The 19,972-nt window shown below is 35.1% G+C and overlaps 1 protein-coding gene across 3 annotated transcripts in view; it reads right to left on the minus strand.

The window, feature by feature from the left end:
* The window catches only part of Gapvd1 (GTPase activating protein and VPS9 domains 1), a 475,307-nt gene that overhangs the window by 426,642 nt on the left and 28,693 nt on the right, over positions 1 to 19,972 (minus strand). Inside the window, exons 3-5 of one of the 3 annotated variants that reach the window (XM_090406247.1) lie at positions 18,706 to 18,813; positions 15,065 to 15,164; positions 7,539 to 7,664 (exon numbers count right to left, since the gene is read on the minus strand). In XM_090406247.1, the coding sequence (XP_090262373.1) occupies positions 7,539 to 7,661 (123 nt within the window). In that variant the 5' untranslated portion in view covers positions 7,662 to 7,664; positions 15,065 to 15,164; positions 18,706 to 18,813. Of the gene's footprint in view, positions 1 to 7,538; positions 7,700 to 15,064; positions 15,165 to 18,705; positions 18,814 to 19,972 lie in introns of all 3 variants that reach the window. The other 2 variants (XM_090406248.1, XM_090406249.1) reach the window with 2 other exon arrangements.

Raw genomic sequence — 19,972 nt, forward strand, 5'->3', positions numbered from 1 at the left:
ATAAAATCAAATTTGTTAAGTGTCCTAGGTGCCACAGTAAAGTTTAGACCTTTACTAAGTAGCTGGAGTTTGCTATAACAATGTCATATTTGCTATCTGTCACCTTGTTATAGTATGTAAGTTAGTAAAACATGATCTTCCTTTAACAAGCCCATACTGATTAACACAGAGAATACTACTGTTTTCAACCCATTTCTGCATCCTACTTCTCAGCAATCTCTCCAGCACAACTCCAGATACAGACTGGCCTATAATTTGTAGCCACTGCCTTATCACCAACTTTAAGTGAAAAAATTTTACCTTCTTTCTATCCTTTTGCATCTGTGCCATTGTAAGATTATTAAACAGGTATGCCAATGCTACTACCAATTCCCTGGAACATTCCCTTAAGATGTGTGGTGCTATGTCATTAAATCCTATCACCTTATTGACATGAAGGTTATTTATTTCCTCAAATACCTCCTGCTCACTCACAATTAAGCCATCCTCTCCTATGTTCTCTACACTTAAGTTCCTCATGATTTCACCCTCATCAGGATAAAACATCCTTATAAATTGATCACTGAAAACCTCAACAGTGTTTTCCGCAGCAATTACCATAATAATAACCATCAAATTAATAAATCAAATCAAATAATATTATCAATTTAATAAAACAAACCAAATAACAACCAGAGAGCTTACAGGAATACACTCGCCGGTGTTTACGAGTTGCCCTAGCCGGATCTTATAAGAGACATGCCTACTATGAAAGTGTCTATATATTTGCCTCGTATTGGTCCATTCTGATAAAGTTTCACTAGTCTGACAGCTGTCTCAAACTGATTGGTTTTCGTCAGAGACCAGGCAGAAACCTTAAGAGAACAAAAACTCTCAGTACTAAGGAACTTGAAACATCGGAGAGGTGTATTTTTCGTAAGCGAACTCTCGGTTGGTGCGTAAAAGTATTTATATATGAAGTATGAAGCCAAAAGGCTTCACTTCGGTGGTGCAAAAATTATAAAAATCAAGTGGATATTAAATCCAGCATTATTTCAAAGCCGATACAGAAACTATAAATACAGAACTGATGCCTTTTGGCTCTTTATTTTAGTAAATGATTTTACTCACCAACCGAGAGCTCGCTTACAAAAAATACACCTCACCGATGTTTTAAGTTCCTTAGTACTGAGAGTTTTGGGTCTCTTAAGGTCTCTGCCTGGTCTCTGACGAAAATCAACCAGTTTGAAACAGCTGTCAAGCCAGTGAAACTTTATCAAAATGGACCAACACAATGGGAATTTATGGACGCTTTCATAGCGGGCATGTCTCCTATAAGGTCCAGCTAGGGCAACTCTTATACACCAGCGAATGTATTCCCAGAAGCTCTCTGGTCAAATTTCATATGAAACTTTTATATTTTCTATATTCAGCTTTGAAATAATGCTGGATTTATTATCCACTTGATTTTTATATTTTTGCATCGCCAAAGTGAAACCTTTTGGCTCTTTATTTTAGCAAATAATAACCACCAAAAATCAACCATCAAATATGCAATAATTTCTAAATGATACACAAAAAGTGCCATTTTATTGGACATAACATGCACATATAAACTTCATTTCAACAAACTATAATATAAATGACACTTTCCACCAAAAAGCAAATATGTGGGTGCAAAATTACTTTCATTAAATAAATTAAAATCAGTAGAGGCAGTTTTAATACCTCCAAAGTTAACTTTAACAGGACATATTACTCAACTACTGAATGGCATCACAGCCCTTAAATAGTTCAGAAGGCTGAGCAGACTACAGCTTCCATGTGTACCAGCAAGGAAATATGTATTTTGTAAGTTACTTGTTAACAATAAGAATAATACAATCTACCATCTAGTATATGTAAAGAGAACTTATTGCTGCCACAGACAAATTAAAGCATGATACTACATTCATTTTAGTATACTCAGATCATCTAAACACTGATATACAGATTATCTTATTTGAAAAGTAAACTGCTTCATTTAGAATAAAAAAAAAAAAAGTCTTCAAATAAGTGGTCTGCATACCAACATTTAGATGAACAGCTACTAAACAACAGAAATTTCAGACTAAGACATAGTGTTACTTATAAAAATATCACATCTGTCTTTATCAAATGAACAAACTATTTCATTACATATAAGAATAAATCAAATGGCTAATTCCAATTCCACATAACATTTCTAATAATAAGTACAGTCAAATCCTACATCAAACTATTTTAAAAAGTTTTTTTTCTGACTGCTGTTATATACAAAGACATTGCTGTACTGCCCTACATACACTGTTCAATTAATTTTTCTCAGTCTGTGTTTTTATAAAGTACAGGTAACCCTCATATAATATGGGTGTTAGGTTCCATAGAAATGCCGCATTATATAAATCAAGTTATGTGAGACTCAGATCACAAAAAAGTAGGGTAATGTTCAGAAATTGTTTTGTTTTGTTTTTTTGTTTTTTTTGTAAATTATATAAACTGCAATGACTTATCCAACAAAAAAATATTTTTATTATTATTATTATAAAAAACCTCCATGTAGTCAAAGACTCATCGTGGGAGTTCTGCTGTTATACGCACAGTTTATCATACCATCATCATCAACAAATTCCTGACATGTACCCTCAAGGGGTGTACAGGATATGATAGTACTACATGAAAAATTTACATCATTACTAACTTCCTATCTACAATTTTCCTCCAAATCAGTCTGTTACTTGTCAAGACTCCAGCATTATCAGATCTTATATTTCTATCGTCTAAGGCACTTTGTACCATGTCAATCCACCTATATCTTGGTCTTCCTCTGGGTCGTTTTCTTGCCAATCTGGCAGAAAACACTTGTTTTGATAATCTTTCCTAGCCCATTCTGTTTAAGTGACCATACCACCTGAGATTAGCTCTGGTAATGCATTCCTGGATACTGACAACGTCAAGTTCTTTCCTAATATCCTCGTTTTTAATATGATATTGCCATTGCTGCCATCTGTTCACGCCTATAATCTTTCTCAGGATTCTCATATCTGCGGTTTCTAGTCATTGGTCAAGTGTTTTACTTCTGACCCAGCTCTCAGGTCCATAAGTTAAAACTGTTTTGAACACTGTCTTGTATACAGCTAATTTAGTGTTCCGACTAATTTCTCTCTTATTTCATATGAATTTATTCAATTGACTGCCTACTATACCAGCTTTGTTGATTCTGATGTATATCTCCATATTTAATTTACCATCTTCACTAAAAATCGTGCCTAAGTAGCTGAAATGTTTTACTTGTTCCACAGGTTCCCTGTTCACAACACAGTTGACATTTTCAACAATTCTACCTATTTTCATCGTCTTTATCTTTTTAATGCTGACCTTCATACCATATCTATTACAACAGTTATTCAATTTAGTCAGGAAATCTTGCAAACTTGTAGCGGATTTATTTAGAAGTATAACATCGTCCACATAAAGCAAAGAGCTAACATTAACATCTCCAATTCTGATATCATGTTTAATACCACTTTCCTTCATAATATGATCCATATAGATAATGAATAACAGAGGGGATAATGTACATCCTTGTCTCACACCAGATTTAACATTAAACCATCTTCCTGTACTTCCATCAATTCTAACTGCTGACTTATAACTCAAATAAAGATTAAGTATTGCTTGATATAATGCCCCACTGACACCATATAACTGTAGCATATTGAATAGGTTCTCTCTTGGCACCTTGTCATATGCCTTTTCCAGATCGACAAAACTTAAATACAGATCTTTCTTATATTCCCATGCTTTCTCAACTATCTGTCGTAAAGTGAAGATCTGATCCTGACAGCCTGTATTTGGCCTGAATCCAGCTTGTTCTTCACCAAGCTTTTCTTCCACAATTCTTCTCAACCGTTTCTCAAGCATACTTGCATAGATCTTGCCAGGAATACTCAGTAGAGAGATAGCTCTGTAATTCTCACATTCAGACTTTTATACCACCATACTTCAGCATTTCTGGTCGAATATCATCTATTCCTGCTGCCTTTCCACATTTCAAACCTTTGATGGCTTTTTCTACTTCAAGTATGGATATGTATTCCTGACAGTATGCCTGTTGAGTGTTTTTTACCACTGTGCTATCACTGCTTGTTTCATTTAGAAATTTTTCGTAAGTAATTACTCCATACTTCAAGGATATCTTTTTCTCCTGTTTTCATGTCACCTTTATCATCTCTAATTCCTTTCACAGCACGCTTTCCTCCATTCCTAAGCTTCTTCGACAATTTCCAGAACATCTTACCACCTTCTTGATATTTATTATCTATGTTCTTGTCAAAGTCCTCCCATGACTTTTGTTTAGCTAGTTTTACATAGTGTTTCACTTTCTTACATTTGTCTCTGTATCTAAGAGCAAAAGCTGACTTATTAGCCAGGAACTTTGATAGGCTTTCTTCTTTTCCTTCACTGCCTCTTTAACTTCCTGTGTCCACCATGAAGTTCTGATTTTTCTATCCTTGCAGACAACCTCACCACATGCCTCTCTGGCTGAATCAATCAGGGTTTTCTTCAAGGCTTGCCACTGAATCTCCAAGGTTTGGTTCCTGTTCTCAAACTCTTTGATTTTTTCTTCAATAATCTTTGTGTATTGTAGTCAACAGTTCACATCTGAGAGCTGCTCAACTTTTATTCGCTTTAAAACTTTCTTACATGTTATTCTTTTCAATATGAAATTCAATTTTATCCTGCTCAAGACTAAATAGTAATCGCTTCCAATTTCAAATCCTTTGTACACTGTGGTGTCCTGCACCAGGGAGAAAACATCATTATCAACAATAACATAGTCAATGAGACTTTTCTTATTCCTTGCCTCTTCTCTCCATGTGAATTTGTGCATATTTTTATGTTGGAACATGGTGTTAGTAATAACCAGTCCATGTCCTAAGCAGAAATCCAACAGGTATCTGCCATTATTATTAGCTTTGCTCTTTTTCCAAATTTTCCCAAAATATTTTTGTATGTCTGATAATCATTCCCTACTCTGCTATTTAGATCCCCAACAAGGACCAACTTTTCCTTTTTCATTGTGTCAATTGCTTTTTCTAAAGCATCAAAATATTCCTCCACTTCTACCTTAGTAGAACCTTCTGTGGGACCATAGGCATAAATAAGTCTCATTGTCCAGTTCCCCATTCTCATATTTGCCCAAATCACTTGCGACTGCCTGCCATTCAAGAAGATTAGCCTCGTATTTTGTGTTGAATACTATGGCTACTCCTTTTTTTCCTTGATTGTCATTGCCTGAATATAACATTTTGTATTTATTGCTCAGAAAGATCTCACCAGTTTTTGTCTTTTTTGTTTCAGTCACCTCTATTATGTCGATCTGGTACTTATCTAATTTTTCAGCTAGCTCCATTTCTTTGCCATTCAGGCTTCTTATGCTGATAGTACCGATCTTTAACTCTGGTGATGTTGAGTTGGGGTGTGTTTTCAGATTTATTCCAGTAGCTGACTTTTCGCTGTTCGCCCTGGTTCCCTGGCGAAAACAATGGGGGCCTTGTTTATTTCATACTGACCAAGCGACACTCCCAGTCGGTATGAAATTTTGTCATGTTGTACCATCGTTTTTTTCTATATTGGTTTAAGAAATAGGAATACAATTCGGTCGGCTAAATCCCAAATTGCCAGCTCATTCACGTTCGTTCGGTATCCAGGTAGATACCCAACAGGGTGCACCACAAGAAGGTGAGGATTGGACATTAGGTCAGAAGCCCTGGTCGGTTCTCCACATTCCTTTAAAGGCCATTTGGAGGTCTCCTCTCAGTTATACAGCTTTGACCCTAAAGCACCCCATTTATCATACCATGTCTTAAATATATTTTAATTCAGGTAATTCATATAAGTTAAGAAAACATACAAACTATGAAACAAATACATAGTACAAAATTATAAAAATTACTAATTGCATGTAAATTTCATTGCACATAATGCATAAATGTTTTAGGCAAAATAAAATAAACTGCACATTTTAATTGTCATCATTGTCTTCAAAAATAACATTTCGTGGATGTTTATTTACAAGTGGCTGGACATAGTCATCACTTGAAATCACTTGTACATTACTTGAATAATTCTCATGACATATTTCAGGTGGTTTAGTTATCAAGAAGTCAGTAATAAGACCCTGCTTACCACTATGCTGCAATTTTTTTATTCATAATATGGAGATAAAAAAATATCCAATTGTCTCGTAATTTTCAGGAGTGCTCCATTGAGGGATTATTATCCATAAAATAACTTCCTAACTTTCTTGTCAAGTCCAATCCCTCTGCTAATTTCTTTAAACTGAATTCTTTAACAGATTCATCACAATCTTCAGCAGAACTTTCACTACCACTTGGTTCGATGTCATCTATTAATTGTACCACTTCCTCCTCATTTCTGTTTCCCCATCAATTAATTCACTAATTTTGTTTTCAGCAGCTTCTACGTCCACTGATGCTGATTCTCCCTGGATTTTAAGATTATGTAAAGAAATCCGCTTTTAAAGTTTTCGAACCAACCCTTACTGACACAAAATCAATGCTGAAAGCTTTCTTCTGAAGAATCTTCATCAAGTTCTTTTAAATGTTGATAAACTTTCAGAGCTATCCATCCAAAAGAATTTTCTTTTGAATGCTATCTTCTATCCAAATCATTAGAGATTTCTCATTTTTTCTATTAGAATATCATGTTCACGAGCAATGCACTTTGCACTTACTGTTGACCCAGCAATAACACTTTCTCGGATTTTATGTTCATTTTGTTTGATTGTTCGAATTGTTGATTCATTTAAATTCAAAGTCCCTACAACAACTCCTGGTTTTTCTCCATTTTTCAACCTATCCAAGATTTTAATTTTTTCTTCAAGAGAAATTAATTTTCTTTTCAATGTTGGTTTTTTCTCTTTTGTTGCAGTTTTAGTGGCCATTACCATAAAAATAAATTTTTTACATAAAAAAAGCATTACATATTAATTATGTATGTAACTCACCAGAAAATATACAGCTTGAGATTAACATGCTCATGATTTTGAATGTGCTTTCCTGAGAGAAAATGAAGACAATTTTCAACAATAAACACTTTATATAGTAAATTGACGTACATGCGTGCTATTTTAGGATATTTCCCCTAATATAAATTCGCTACTTATAACTACATGCACGATACAGGCGGACACATATTTAATGAAGATAAATTTGATTTGCAGGTTGCGCAGTGAAAAATATATGAAAAGATAAAGGGTTACTACAATTTGTAGATGTGTTATATTGAAACCACGTTGTATAAGTACTGCGTTGAATAAGGGTTACTACAATTTGTAGATCGTGTTATATAGAAACCACGTTATACGAGGGTTACCTGTACTTGGTTTAAATTAATCTCATTTCTTAGTTTTAAACAAGACAAGAAATTAAATACATGACAAATTTAACAAAATCATGAAAAATGGCATTTTATAAAAACTGGATTTATCAATTTTTTTAATTGAAAATACCCACTTTCTCATTCAAGTTCTGCAAATGCTGTCTTTCTGATGTGACAAATAAATACTCTTGCCTAAGATGCCGAGCGAGTTCCAAGAGATCCGTCTTTGAACCCATTGCGATCTTTTTGTGTCTCATCCCCTTCAAAATATCCAATGCAGATTTTTGAAAATTTGCTATTTTGTAAAGATACTGTTAGAAAGTAATAATACTCCATTTAAAAGAAATATTTTAAATCATACAACACTTTGCATATCATACTAAAGAAAAAAAGATAAACTTTTGTTATTTGCCCTTAACTAATTGAACCACTCAACTTGCCACATGGATCAAATATATCAAAAATATACTCTTCATATCCATACATTTTTTCTATAATATCCAAAAGTTCTATTGACTTCAATGGACACTTCACATCCATGTAATTATGGATGTATATATGCATCAGGCTTGTATAATAATTAAAGGCTTTTAAAAGTAATTGCAACAAATGAGTTTAATGTGTTTTTGGTACTCCTGTTATAACCCCCCCCCTTTTTTTTAAGTAATAATAATAGGTATTATTATTATATAAAGAATAAAACAGCCAAAACTACCCAACAACCAGAACAAACTTCCTAAAACAAAAAATTATCAAACTGCCATACATCCAGAACACATATAAAGCCTAAATACATTTTCAAACACACTGACTATAAACTGGTGTTCACCACAAACCAAAAATTGGCAACACTTCTAAAACCTACAAAACCTCACACACACACACACACACACACAAAGAAATCTTAGAACACCACAACGTAGTTTACAAATTTCCCTGCCAAAAAGACTGTGATGTCACCTACGCAGGTTCCACCATCAGGTCTTTATTGACAAGACTACAAGAACACTTCTGTGACTGTAACACCCCTATTCCAGAACATTTAAACAATAAAAAACGCAATAACCAAAAGAAAAACAGGATACAAAGTACAAGAAAAACTGAGATAGCAGTCCACGCCCTTGAACAAAGACATACCCCACAAATTGACAAGGCCATAATATTAGACATACAAGACAACGAAACAATGCTCAGAATATCGGAAACAATAGCCATAAAATGTGACGAAAACTCAATAAACATCTACCGACCCTACATAATCTCTGAGAATTGGAAGCTCCACAACATAAAAATAGGCACAACTCTGACCAATAGGAGACAACACAAGTACACCAAAGACAGAATCACCTAACCGACATGACATAGCATCCACTTCTCCCACGAGTTCCGAAGATAGCGGTTATCAAAAAGGCTCACAGCCGGTCACTCCCACCCCTGACTTTTTCCCTTAAATCCTTCCTCTTTCTCCCCCCCCCCACAAAAAAATTTTCTATCTTCAGATCCTTCTCTCATCCCCCCTCCCAAAATGCTCTCTACCCACCCTTAATAATATTATTATACATATTAAAAAAAACAGATTTTTCCAAATAATTTCCCCACATTGCTTTACTCCACTTGCCTAAAAAAACTCCCCTTCCTTTAACAGCTTAACAGCATATGAAGGCACATCACCAGAATAAGGAGACAGAAAACAACATCCAAAAAGGTATGTCCAAAATTGCTCCTATTTTTATTCTTCATATATTAGTTTTATAACCCTTCAGTGATGCCCTAGAATTTTGGGTAAAGAGCCAATGACACTGTAAAAAAAGGGGACGCTCCAAAACCAAAGTAGGCTATATTAGCCATTAAAATAAAAGTAATAATAATAATAATCAGATCCAAAATGCTTTCAGTCTAAATAAATTCCAGTCAACCTAAAGAATAGATGATGACCTGAACAAAAATAGGATCACATATCAGAATCTTTCTAATGCACATGAATTGTCAAATTAAACTGAAAACTTGCCAATTTGTATGCTTCTTTCCTCAAACAATATTAAAATACAAGCAGAAATTGGCCATCACTGATTCATATCCAAATTCAAACCCACTCACTACTTTCCTTTCTGTCTACTGATCTTTTCTGCCGACTATACTTAGGAAAAAAGAAAAAAAAACAACATTCAGCTTTTCCTAAAAAGAACAATCTGCAGTTGTTTAAAATATCACTTTCCAAAGTGGTCATGTTTACCAGATCATCTTTCACTTTAAATCCATGGGAGACACAAAATATCATTAAAATAAGCAAAAACACAAGTAATAAAAAAAAAATCATCAATTTTATCCACCAGATTCTTAACACGATATTTCTTAACTACTTTCTGATCCAAAACTTTCTTACAAATTGGTTTACTATCTGCAATATCTATGGATTTCATCTTCTGAAAACTCCTAATTCTTACCAATGGTCTTATCCCTATTGTGTGTTTAATGTATTCACTGCTGAGAGTGAATAGTTTATGGTATGAGATGGAGAATGGTGAGAGTATTTGTAGGAAATTTTGTGTTGGGAGTGAAAGAAGGAGACTGGTATTATGAATATAAGACAGCATTGGGTTAGCAGAAGCTTTGAATGATAGTGCATAAATACGAATGTGAGTTAGAAGGAAGTAGTTGAAAGTAATAATGTTGATGAGGAGATCCCAGTGCGAAAAGAAACTGCACACTTACATGGACTCCTTCACAGGGAAAAAACATGAGCTACAGTGACTGAAGAAACGACTACATGTGGCACAGAAGAAAAAGAATGAAAAAGTAAATCTGGAAAGCATAAAACTGCGAGAAACTGGGAGTAAAGTGATAGTATTCTATGGCAATTCAATGATAAAAGGTATAATACTTAATGAGAAAGTGACAAAAGCATGTTTTTCCAGGTGCAAAGATAAGGGATGTTAGTGAAGCTCTAAGTATGCAGAAAAAAGAAGGAAATTAATTAATTGTTTTGGCAGGCACAAATGATTTGAAAAGTTAGATATATGCAATGAGAGAAGATATGAAAGAGTTGCTAGAAGAAGCAAAAATGAAGAGTAAAAAAAGTAAATATTGCTGCCTGGGTATGATAGGACAGAACTCGGAAGAAGGGCCATGATTGCCAATGAGTGAATGGGAAGATTGTGCAAGAGGAATGGCGTGCAGTTTGTTGATGTATGGGGTGAGTTTGATGGACGAAAGGACTTATATATGCCTGATGGACTACATTTCAATGGTTTTGGAGTTAGCTGTTTGGAGAAAGTGCTGTTTAGTGAGAGTGTGGTAGTGCAAAACCAGGGAAACTAGAGATACTAGGGAGGATGAAATCAAGTATGTGTCTGGCCACCTCTGTGATAAATGAGCATGTGTACAGTAATGATTATGCAATACCAAATAGGATTTCACAAGTTTCCGATTTGAATGGCTTGGTAATGGCATTACACAAGGATAACTATGGGTACAAAGAGATGCTGAAATGCAAGACATATCAGGAATAATGGTGAGGAGTTTTTAGCATTCATCAGTTCGACTTGGCCAAAAATTATAGGCATCACTGAGACCTAGTTGGCTGAAAAAAATGATATACTTACAGGAATAGAATGTAAAGAGCATTGTATTTTCAGGCAGGATAGAGGAAACAGGACAGTAGGTAGGGTATTGCTGATGATAGCTAAATTATAACCAAACAAATTAGAAGTTAGAGGATTTTAGGTCTGGTGGAGAAGGTTCATTTCAGGCTGTTTGTGAAACAGAGACAAGTAGGACAAAATATGTCATTAGGTGCTGCTATAGACCACAGGGTCCACAGAAAGATGTACATGCCATGTATTGGCAACTTAGCACAATGAGTGTAGGCCAAACAATTATTATGGGAGACTTTAACTATGGGGACAGTGACTGGAAGTGACAGGAAGGGAGCATAGCAAGATTGAAGTGGGATTTATACAGTTGATAAGGGATAATTACATGAAACAACATGTTATAGAGAGGACAATGGGTTTGAGAGTATTGGATCTCATAATAGCATCAGAAGATATATCCATAACGAAGGATAAACACTCTGCATCCAATTGGGGAGAGTTACCATGAAGTGTTCTGGGAAGTTGCCAAACATGGAATTCTTGGTCAATAAGTGTAGGCCAAACAATTATTATGGGAGACTTTAACTATGGGGACAGTGAATGGAAGTGACAGGAAGGGAGCATGGCAAGATTGAAGTGGGATTTATACAGCTGATAAGGGATAATTACATGAAACAACATGTTATAGAGAGGACAATGGGTTTGAAAGAAGGGGGTTTACATTCAACTATAAGACTGTTGATTATGAGAGACCCAAGGGTCATCTCAGAACAGCCATGACTTTAGAAGCTACAAGGAAAGAATGTCAGTAGTGCATGGCAAGTGGTCAGAGATTGTTTGAGAGTAGCAGTATCATACTGCATACCAAAGGTCAGATGGATAAACCAAGTTGGAAATAAATGGATGAGTAGGAATAAAAAGTAACAGCTGCAAAAAAAGAAAAAATTGTGGAAGGAACATAATGAATAAAGTGATCAGCGATTTTCTTAAGTATTAATAAAGGTTTTCTTACTTGCACTATGTGCAAGTAAGAAAACCCAAATCAAACTATGAGAGAGGATTAGCTAAACAGGCCAAAAGTAAACCCAAAAGAGTTTTTCCGTCATGTAGCAAGTAACAAGAAAAATGACTATGGCAGGATGACTTTAAACGATGCTCATAGGAAGGTGACTGAGCCAAAAGAAAGTTGAGTTGCTAAGTGATAATTTTGCAAAGGTGTATCATCCAGGTGGAGATTTTAAAGTTGATGTTACAGAGCCACATGTCAAAATTGAGGTAGATGAACAGGTGTTCAGAATATTAAAAAATATGAATGTGAACACAGCAATGGGACTGGATAGCATATCAGCCTGTGTACTGTACGATTATGCAAGAGAATTGGCACAGCCTCTGATGAAGTTGTTCAATCTTAGTCTCAGCTCTTGAAGGGGTCCAAAGGGAGTGGAAAGTGGGTAAGATAGTACACCATTATAAAAAGGTGGCTCCAAGACAGAGGTAACAAACTACAGACCAATTAATATATCAGGAGTGGTTGTTAAAGTATTGGATAAGTTAGTGAAGGAAAGTTATTATCCCTCTTTATAAGGCTATGATTCGGCCACATCTTAACTACTACACACAGATTTGGTCACCTGAATTTCTTGGGGTCCAGGAGGTGGTAGAAAGGATTCAGAGACAAGTGACCAAGATGGTGACAAGTGTGGAATACCCCCTTATGAGAATAGGGAAGGTTTGTGTTCAGTTGATAGGGGAAAAATAGGGGACATGATAGAAAATTTCAAGATAAAGGGGTTTTATAAAATTAATGTAAGTGAAATTTTTCAATATGTAACAAACAGAGAACTAGGGGGCCATCTGTGAAAGTTGTGTAAGAGTTTGATTAGTAGGGGGTGTCTGGACCAGATTTTTTACGTGGAGAGTGGTGAGTAAGTGGAGTGGAATATATTGCCAGAATTGGTTGTGATTTCCCTGACAATGAATAGATTCAAAGAGAGGTATGATAGGATTTAAGTGTAAAATGGTTTATTTGGGTCTCCCTAAGTCTCCAGACTCCATGGAGATGCAATAAAAATAATAAAAAAAAAAAAAAAAAAAATCCCGGATTTCCTGCCATTTTTGATTCTTAATGCTTGTATTCTAATCTTTCATTGTAGATGCTGTTTGATTATACCATATCAAACTACCATATCAGTGGCAGAACAATACTGTAATATGGTTCTGCTACAGTTGAGCCCAGAGTCCTAAATGGCATCCAATAGTGGACTAAACTCGGTGGTCGTGGCTGTTTGGCTGAAGATCTGAGGATAAGTGCTTCATCAGTGAGTACATCCATTTCCACCATTACAGACACTCAAAACTTGTTGACCATGCTTTGGACGCCCACCATAGGGTACACTGAAAGAAGACCACTCTTGTTAAAACACACCAAGCACTGTTCGGAGATTTTCATGCCAGTGCGTTTTTGATCTGCTGTGAGCAAGTGCAGCACCCATCTTGTGCAAAGCTTTTTCATTTGTAATTCTTCATGCAAAATATATCTTACATGTTCTTTTGAAATGTCTATAGTCTTAGCAATTTCACGCACTTTGACTCGCCAGTCATCCAATACCATATAGTGCACTTGATCAATGATTTCTGGTGTTGTTACACTTTTTGGACGTCCTTCACATGGATCATCTTCAAGGCTGGTACGGTACAGCTATGTTTAAACTTGGCATCCCATTTCTTAATTGTCGAAAACGAAAGAGAAGAGTGCCCATAAACTTTTATGAACTTCAAATGAATTTCTTTTGGCGTCAAACTTATTAAGAATTTTATAACTGCACAATACTCAATTTCATCCATTCAAGGGATACAGACAACACTTTTGCTTCAGACAGCTGTATAAAACAAACTACTTGATAGAATGACTTGCATTTCACATGGATGCTTATGATGTACCACCTTAAAAAAAAAAAAAAATCTCTTGCCAATAGTGTTGCCATCTATGGTTGAGGCAAAGAACTTTTCAAACCACCCTTATATTACACAGTAGCAAATATAAATATGAGAGGCTATTCCTCAAATCTGCCTCAGTCCTGAAAAACTTTCCAAACTTCGGCATATTTGAGTGCATGAGACTACCCCAAATTTGGGAAGCCACTCATCCTCAAATCTTGAGCCAAACAGATAAGACTACTCAATTTAGCCCACTAGGGCATGCTCTCTAGGCCCAACTTTGTTTGCCTTTCTTCAGAATCATTTTCCCAGTGTTAGTGCCTGCATACACATATCATTGTTTTTGTGATCCTTGATGACAATGTAATTTGCTGAAAGGAAAATATAGGAAATGCTTTAATTAATGCTTTCCTTATGAGAACCTTATAAGAACAGGTTGAATATTTGTAGGTTATAGAAACTTGTTGACAAGGGGAAAAGGGGTAATATGATTAATATTATTGAGACATACAAATTACTGAAGGGTTTTTAAGAAGATTAATTCAGAGGAAATTTTTCAGAACTAGTGGTGGGAGAACTAGAGGCCATCCTTAGAAACTGAGTAAGAGTGTAGCAAGGGTGTCAGAACTAGGTTTTTTGCTTGGAAAGTGATGAATGAGTGGAATAGGTTGCCAGAATCTGTGGTGGGTCCATGACTGTGAATGAATTCAAAGCAAAGTACGATAAATACTGCACAAATGTTGGATAGTGCCATAATAATAATAACAACCCATTCATGAATGGGGGGAAAGGCAGGGGGGGTAATGCTCAATATTTCTTGAGCAACCTCAGAATATGCTGTAAGAATATACCTGTACCAAAGCATTTGTCATTTATATAGAATGGGAAATGACTTCTTTATGATAGCGAAAAATAAAGAACTTGATAATGAAAAATATATATACTGCATACATTGAAAGCAAATAAGTTAAAATTACAAAAATTATGCATACAGTAAAATTATGCATACATATAAAATATTCTAACCACCTAAAAAATTAAACTGATGACTAGCAATTTAATAAGTTCTTAAAAACAAACAAAAATTATGTTGAGATGAAATGAAAAAGAAAAATATCTTACTAATTTACCTGCTATATTCAAACTTAATTATCCTCAAAGATCAAGAGGGAAGCAATATATTCATCTCATAACAGAATACACTTTATTCTCTGTTTTTAAAAAGCAATCCTGAAAATGCAAAGAATTAAAGAATTTTAGTCAACTCATCTTTTGTTTTACTTACCAAAGGTAAAAAAAAGGGGGAATCAAAGACTACAATCAAGGTAAACTCACTCTACAAGCATAATAGGATTAAAACATCCATACTACAAGTGATAAATAATGATACATGCAGTAACAAAACTATCAGTTATACAAGAAGTTGATCATTGCTTAATAAGCATTTTGTTGAATTGCAAAGTTAATTTACAAATAATCCTTCAATTATCTGACTACAATGAGAAATCAAGTTACCAGTTGGATAAGTAAAATCCTGGGTGCAAGATATATGCAAGGATGACTTATATTTGACAAATACAGTACTGCACACACACACACACACACACACACACACACACACACACACACACACACACACACACACACACACACACTCCAGAAATACCACTTAATGATATACTTAAGACTTCTTTTCTTTCTTCTTGTCTTCTATGCATGTAAATTTGTTCCGAACATTAATCTAGCAGCCACTTGCCATTATTATTAGCGTTTTCTTTTCTCCATATTTTCATAAAAATATGTCTATATGCCTGGGATTAATTTACTAAACATTTTAATATAAAATTTGAGATAAAAGACTAAAATCAATTTCTATTTAATGAAATTTTTTTCTTTTTTAATTTGCAAATGTCCTTAATTATAATTAATGGAACATCGAATGCCAGCCTTTTATTTGTCCTTGGCAAATGAATAGAATGATAAATGTTTAATAAAAAATAAATCAAAAAAAGAAAGAGCCACCACTGATAGTGAATACACAACTGAGGTATTACGGTGTATAAATGGTAATCAAAGCATTAATAATTAGCTTTAGTTTGTTAGTTATTCACATTTGATGTCAGAATGCCATATGGTCACTACTGTACCATATAAGGTTTTGGGAGTGAAGCACCTGCTAGCAGAAGTGGTAGGGTTGCAGAATTCCTTTCCACACAGAGTAAGTGGGATAATGACAAGCATCCATGCTCATGGCAGGATTTAACTTTCCCACTTTATTCCAGAAAGTTTCCATGAGGAAGTTATAAGCATAGGAATGACAAGTAGATTTCTCCCTGCAGGATCCAGCCCACATAATTGCTAGTAGTATTAATTTAATAATTAATTAATATAATATATTAATTGTGCTCTTAGAGATAACAGAGACAAATGTAAGAAAGCTAAACACAGTGCAAAACTGGCTAAACAAAAGTCATGGGAGGACTTTGGCAAGAACATAGAAAATAAATATCAAGAAGGTGGTAAGATGTTCTGGAAATTGTTGAAGAAGCTTAGAAATGGAGGAAAGCGTGCTGTAAAAGGAGTTGAAGATGATAAAGGTGACATGAAAATGGGAGAAAAAGATATCCTTGAAGTATGGAGTAATTACTTCGAAAAATTTCTAAATGAAACAAGCAGTGATAGCACAGTGGTGAAAAACACTCAACAGGCGTACAGTCAGGAATACACATCAATACTTGAAGTAGAAAAAGCCATCAAAGGCTTGAAATGTGAAAAGGCAGCTGAAGTAGATGATATTCGACCAGAAATGCTTATGCATGGTGGTATAAAAGTCTTACAGTGGCTGCACCGCATAGTTCAGAAGGCCAGAACAGAGGGACGAATTCCCAATGTTTGGAGTAGAGCTCTCATAGTACCCATATACAAAAAGGGAAATAAAATGGAATGTGAAAATTACAGAGGTATTTCCCTATCGAGTGTTCCTGGTAAGATTTACGCAAGTATACTTGAGAAATGGTTGAGAAGAATTGTGGAAGAAAAGCTTGGTGAAGAACAAGCTGGATTCAGGCCAAATAGAGGCTGTCAGGATCAGATCTTCACTTTACGACAAATACTTCAGAAATCATGGGAATATAACAAAGAACTGTATTTAAGTTTTGTCGATCTGGAAAAGGCATATGACAAGGTGCCAAGAGAGAAGCTATTCAATATGCTACAGTTATATGGTGTCAATGGGGCATTATATCAAGCAATACTTAGTCTTTATTTGAGTTGTAAGTCAGCAGTTAGAATTGAAGGAAGTACAGGAAGATGGTTTAATGTTAAAACTGGTGTGAGACAAGGATGTACATTATCCCCTCTGTTATTCATTATCTATATGGATCACATTATGAAGGAAAGTGGTATTAAACATGATATCAGAATTGGAGATGTTAATGTCAGCTCTTTGCTTTATGCAGACGATGTTATACTTCTAAATAAATCAGCTACAAGTTTGCAAGATTCCCTGACTAAATTGAATAACTGTTGTAATAGATATGGTATGAAGGTGAACATTAAAAAGACAAAGACGATGAAAATAGGCTGAATCGTTGAAAATGTCAATTCGTTGTGAACGGAGAACCTGTGGAACACGTTAAAACATTTCCGTTACTTAGGCACGATTTTTAGTGAAGATGGTAAATTAAATATGGAAATAGACAACAGAATCAACAAAGCTGGTATGGTAGGAAGTCAGCTGAATAAATTTACATGGAATAAGAGAGAAATTAGCCAAAACACTAAATTAGCTGTATACAAGACAGTGTTCAAACCAGTTTTAACTTATGGATCTGAGAGCTGGGTCAGAAGTAAAACAGTTGATAAAAGACTAGAGACCACAGATAAGAGTCCCGAGAAAGATTAGAGGCATGAAAGATTAGAGGAAAAGAATTAGATGGCATCAATGGCAATATCATATTAAAAAAACGAGGATATTAGGAAAGAACTTGACGTTGTTCAGCATCCAGGAATGCATTAGCAGAGCTAATCTCATGTGGTATGGGCACTTAAACAGAATAGGCGAGGAAAGATTAGCAAAACAAGTGTTCTCTGCCAGGCTGACAGGAAAATGACCCAGAGGAAGACCAAAATATAGGTGGATTGATATGGTACAAAGTGTCTTAGACGATAGAAATATAAGATCTGATAATGCTGGAGTCTTGACAAGTAACAAACTGATTTGGAGGAAAATTGTAGATAGCAAGTTAGTAATGACGTAAATTTTTCATGTAGTACTATCATATCCTGTACACCCCCCCCCCTTGAGGATACATGACAGGAATTTGATGATGATGAACATATTAATTAATATTTCATTTTAATATTTTGAATATTTTATTAACATTATCATTTAATATCAATAATAATTATTGTATAATTATTAATTATTATAAGAGATTATTAATATTAATCTTTTTAGTAAAGTTAGGCAAGTGAAAGCAAAATCAATAATAAAATCACATTAGGAAGGCTTAGCATTAGTAATATTCAAAAAATATCAGGTAAAGTTCATTTAAAATAGTACATTTTAACAGAATGGAAAATTAGAAAAACAGACATTTCTCGGTGATAACTTGCTTGCTACATATCTGCCACAGCTGCATACTAAGAAATAATGGTTAATTTTTGCAACAGCCTACTCCAAGTATATTACTAAGTTAATTTACTTACTGTCTATATTCAATATTATTCAAGTTAAAGGGCTCACTTACATGTAACTTCAAGTACTCACTTAGATATCCTATAGAGTCCAAATGGAAGCTCTCCTTCTGGTCCCTTGGTGAGGCTAACTTCTGTCCCAGAAACTCTCACACATCTAGAAGGCACCACTGTTACAGCACTGAAAGATAAAGCTGACTGAGTGACATTACTACTCTTTTCCTCCAATTCCTGCATAGAAGTCCATACCACATTAGCTCCTACCATACCAGAATCTGAGCACCATATGCCTCCTGTTGTTTTTTTTGGCCAAAATACATCACAAGAATACTAAACAACTTAGATGCTAAAAAGTCTTCTGGCCCTGATGTCATATGTACAATTGTATGCAATAAGTGTGTTCCAGGGCTAAGGACAGCACATGTCCTGTATCATCTCCACAATCTTCTATAATTAGCTGGCCATTATTCCAAAATGTGAAAGGAATCGTATATCCAGCCTATTCCAAAATATAGAGGTCTACCATCAAACTACTGACCAATTGCCATCACCTCAACCCTCTCCAAAATAATGAAGAAAATTATAACAACCAACTTCTCCATTACCTAGAGGTCCACCAGTTAATCAGCAACCACAAACATTGAGTCCACCATTCAAGACACATGGCTGACATCTTAGCACAGGATGTATCATGATCAGAAAAAACATGTTGCATTTGACATTTCCAGAGTGTTTGATCACATTTAATCGAGGCTTGCTAAGAAGTTTATTGTAAAATGTGAAAGGAATCGTATATCCAGCCTATTCCAAAATATAGAGGTCTACCATCAAACTACTGACCAATTGCCATCACCTCAACCCTCTCCAAAATAATGAAGAAAATTATAACAACCAACTTCTCTGTTACCTAGAGGTCCACCAGTTAATCAGCAACCACAAACATTGAGTCCACCATTCAAGACACATCATGATCAGAAAAAACATATTGCATTTGGCATTTCTAGGGTGTTTGATCACATTTAATCGAGGCTTGCTAAGAAGTTTATCATTTGGTAGACCTACTACCCTGTGTAACTGGACAGGCAGCTTTCTCTCAACACTTCACCAACAATTGAGTGTTTCACAGTTGTTCTATCACCCCACCCTCTTTCAACTATACATAAATTACCTACTCTCAATCAGCACTAATTACATCCACAGCTTTGCTGATGATAGTACTCTCCATCCATCCTACTCATTTCATAAACTATGCAGTGGTCAGACATCCCAACCTTCAAAATCATCTTCAACTAGTGCCATAAACATTGATTGCCATACCATTCTTCAATGGGGCAAAGGCA

This window comes from Typopeltis vanoorti, chromosome 16 (assembly GCF_054136105.1).
Source record: "Typopeltis vanoorti isolate ZY-2024b chromosome 16, IOZ_Tvanoo_1.0, whole genome shotgun sequence".
NCBI classification, from domain to species: Eukaryota; Metazoa; Arthropoda; class Arachnida; order Uropygi; family Thelyphonidae; genus Typopeltis; species Typopeltis vanoorti.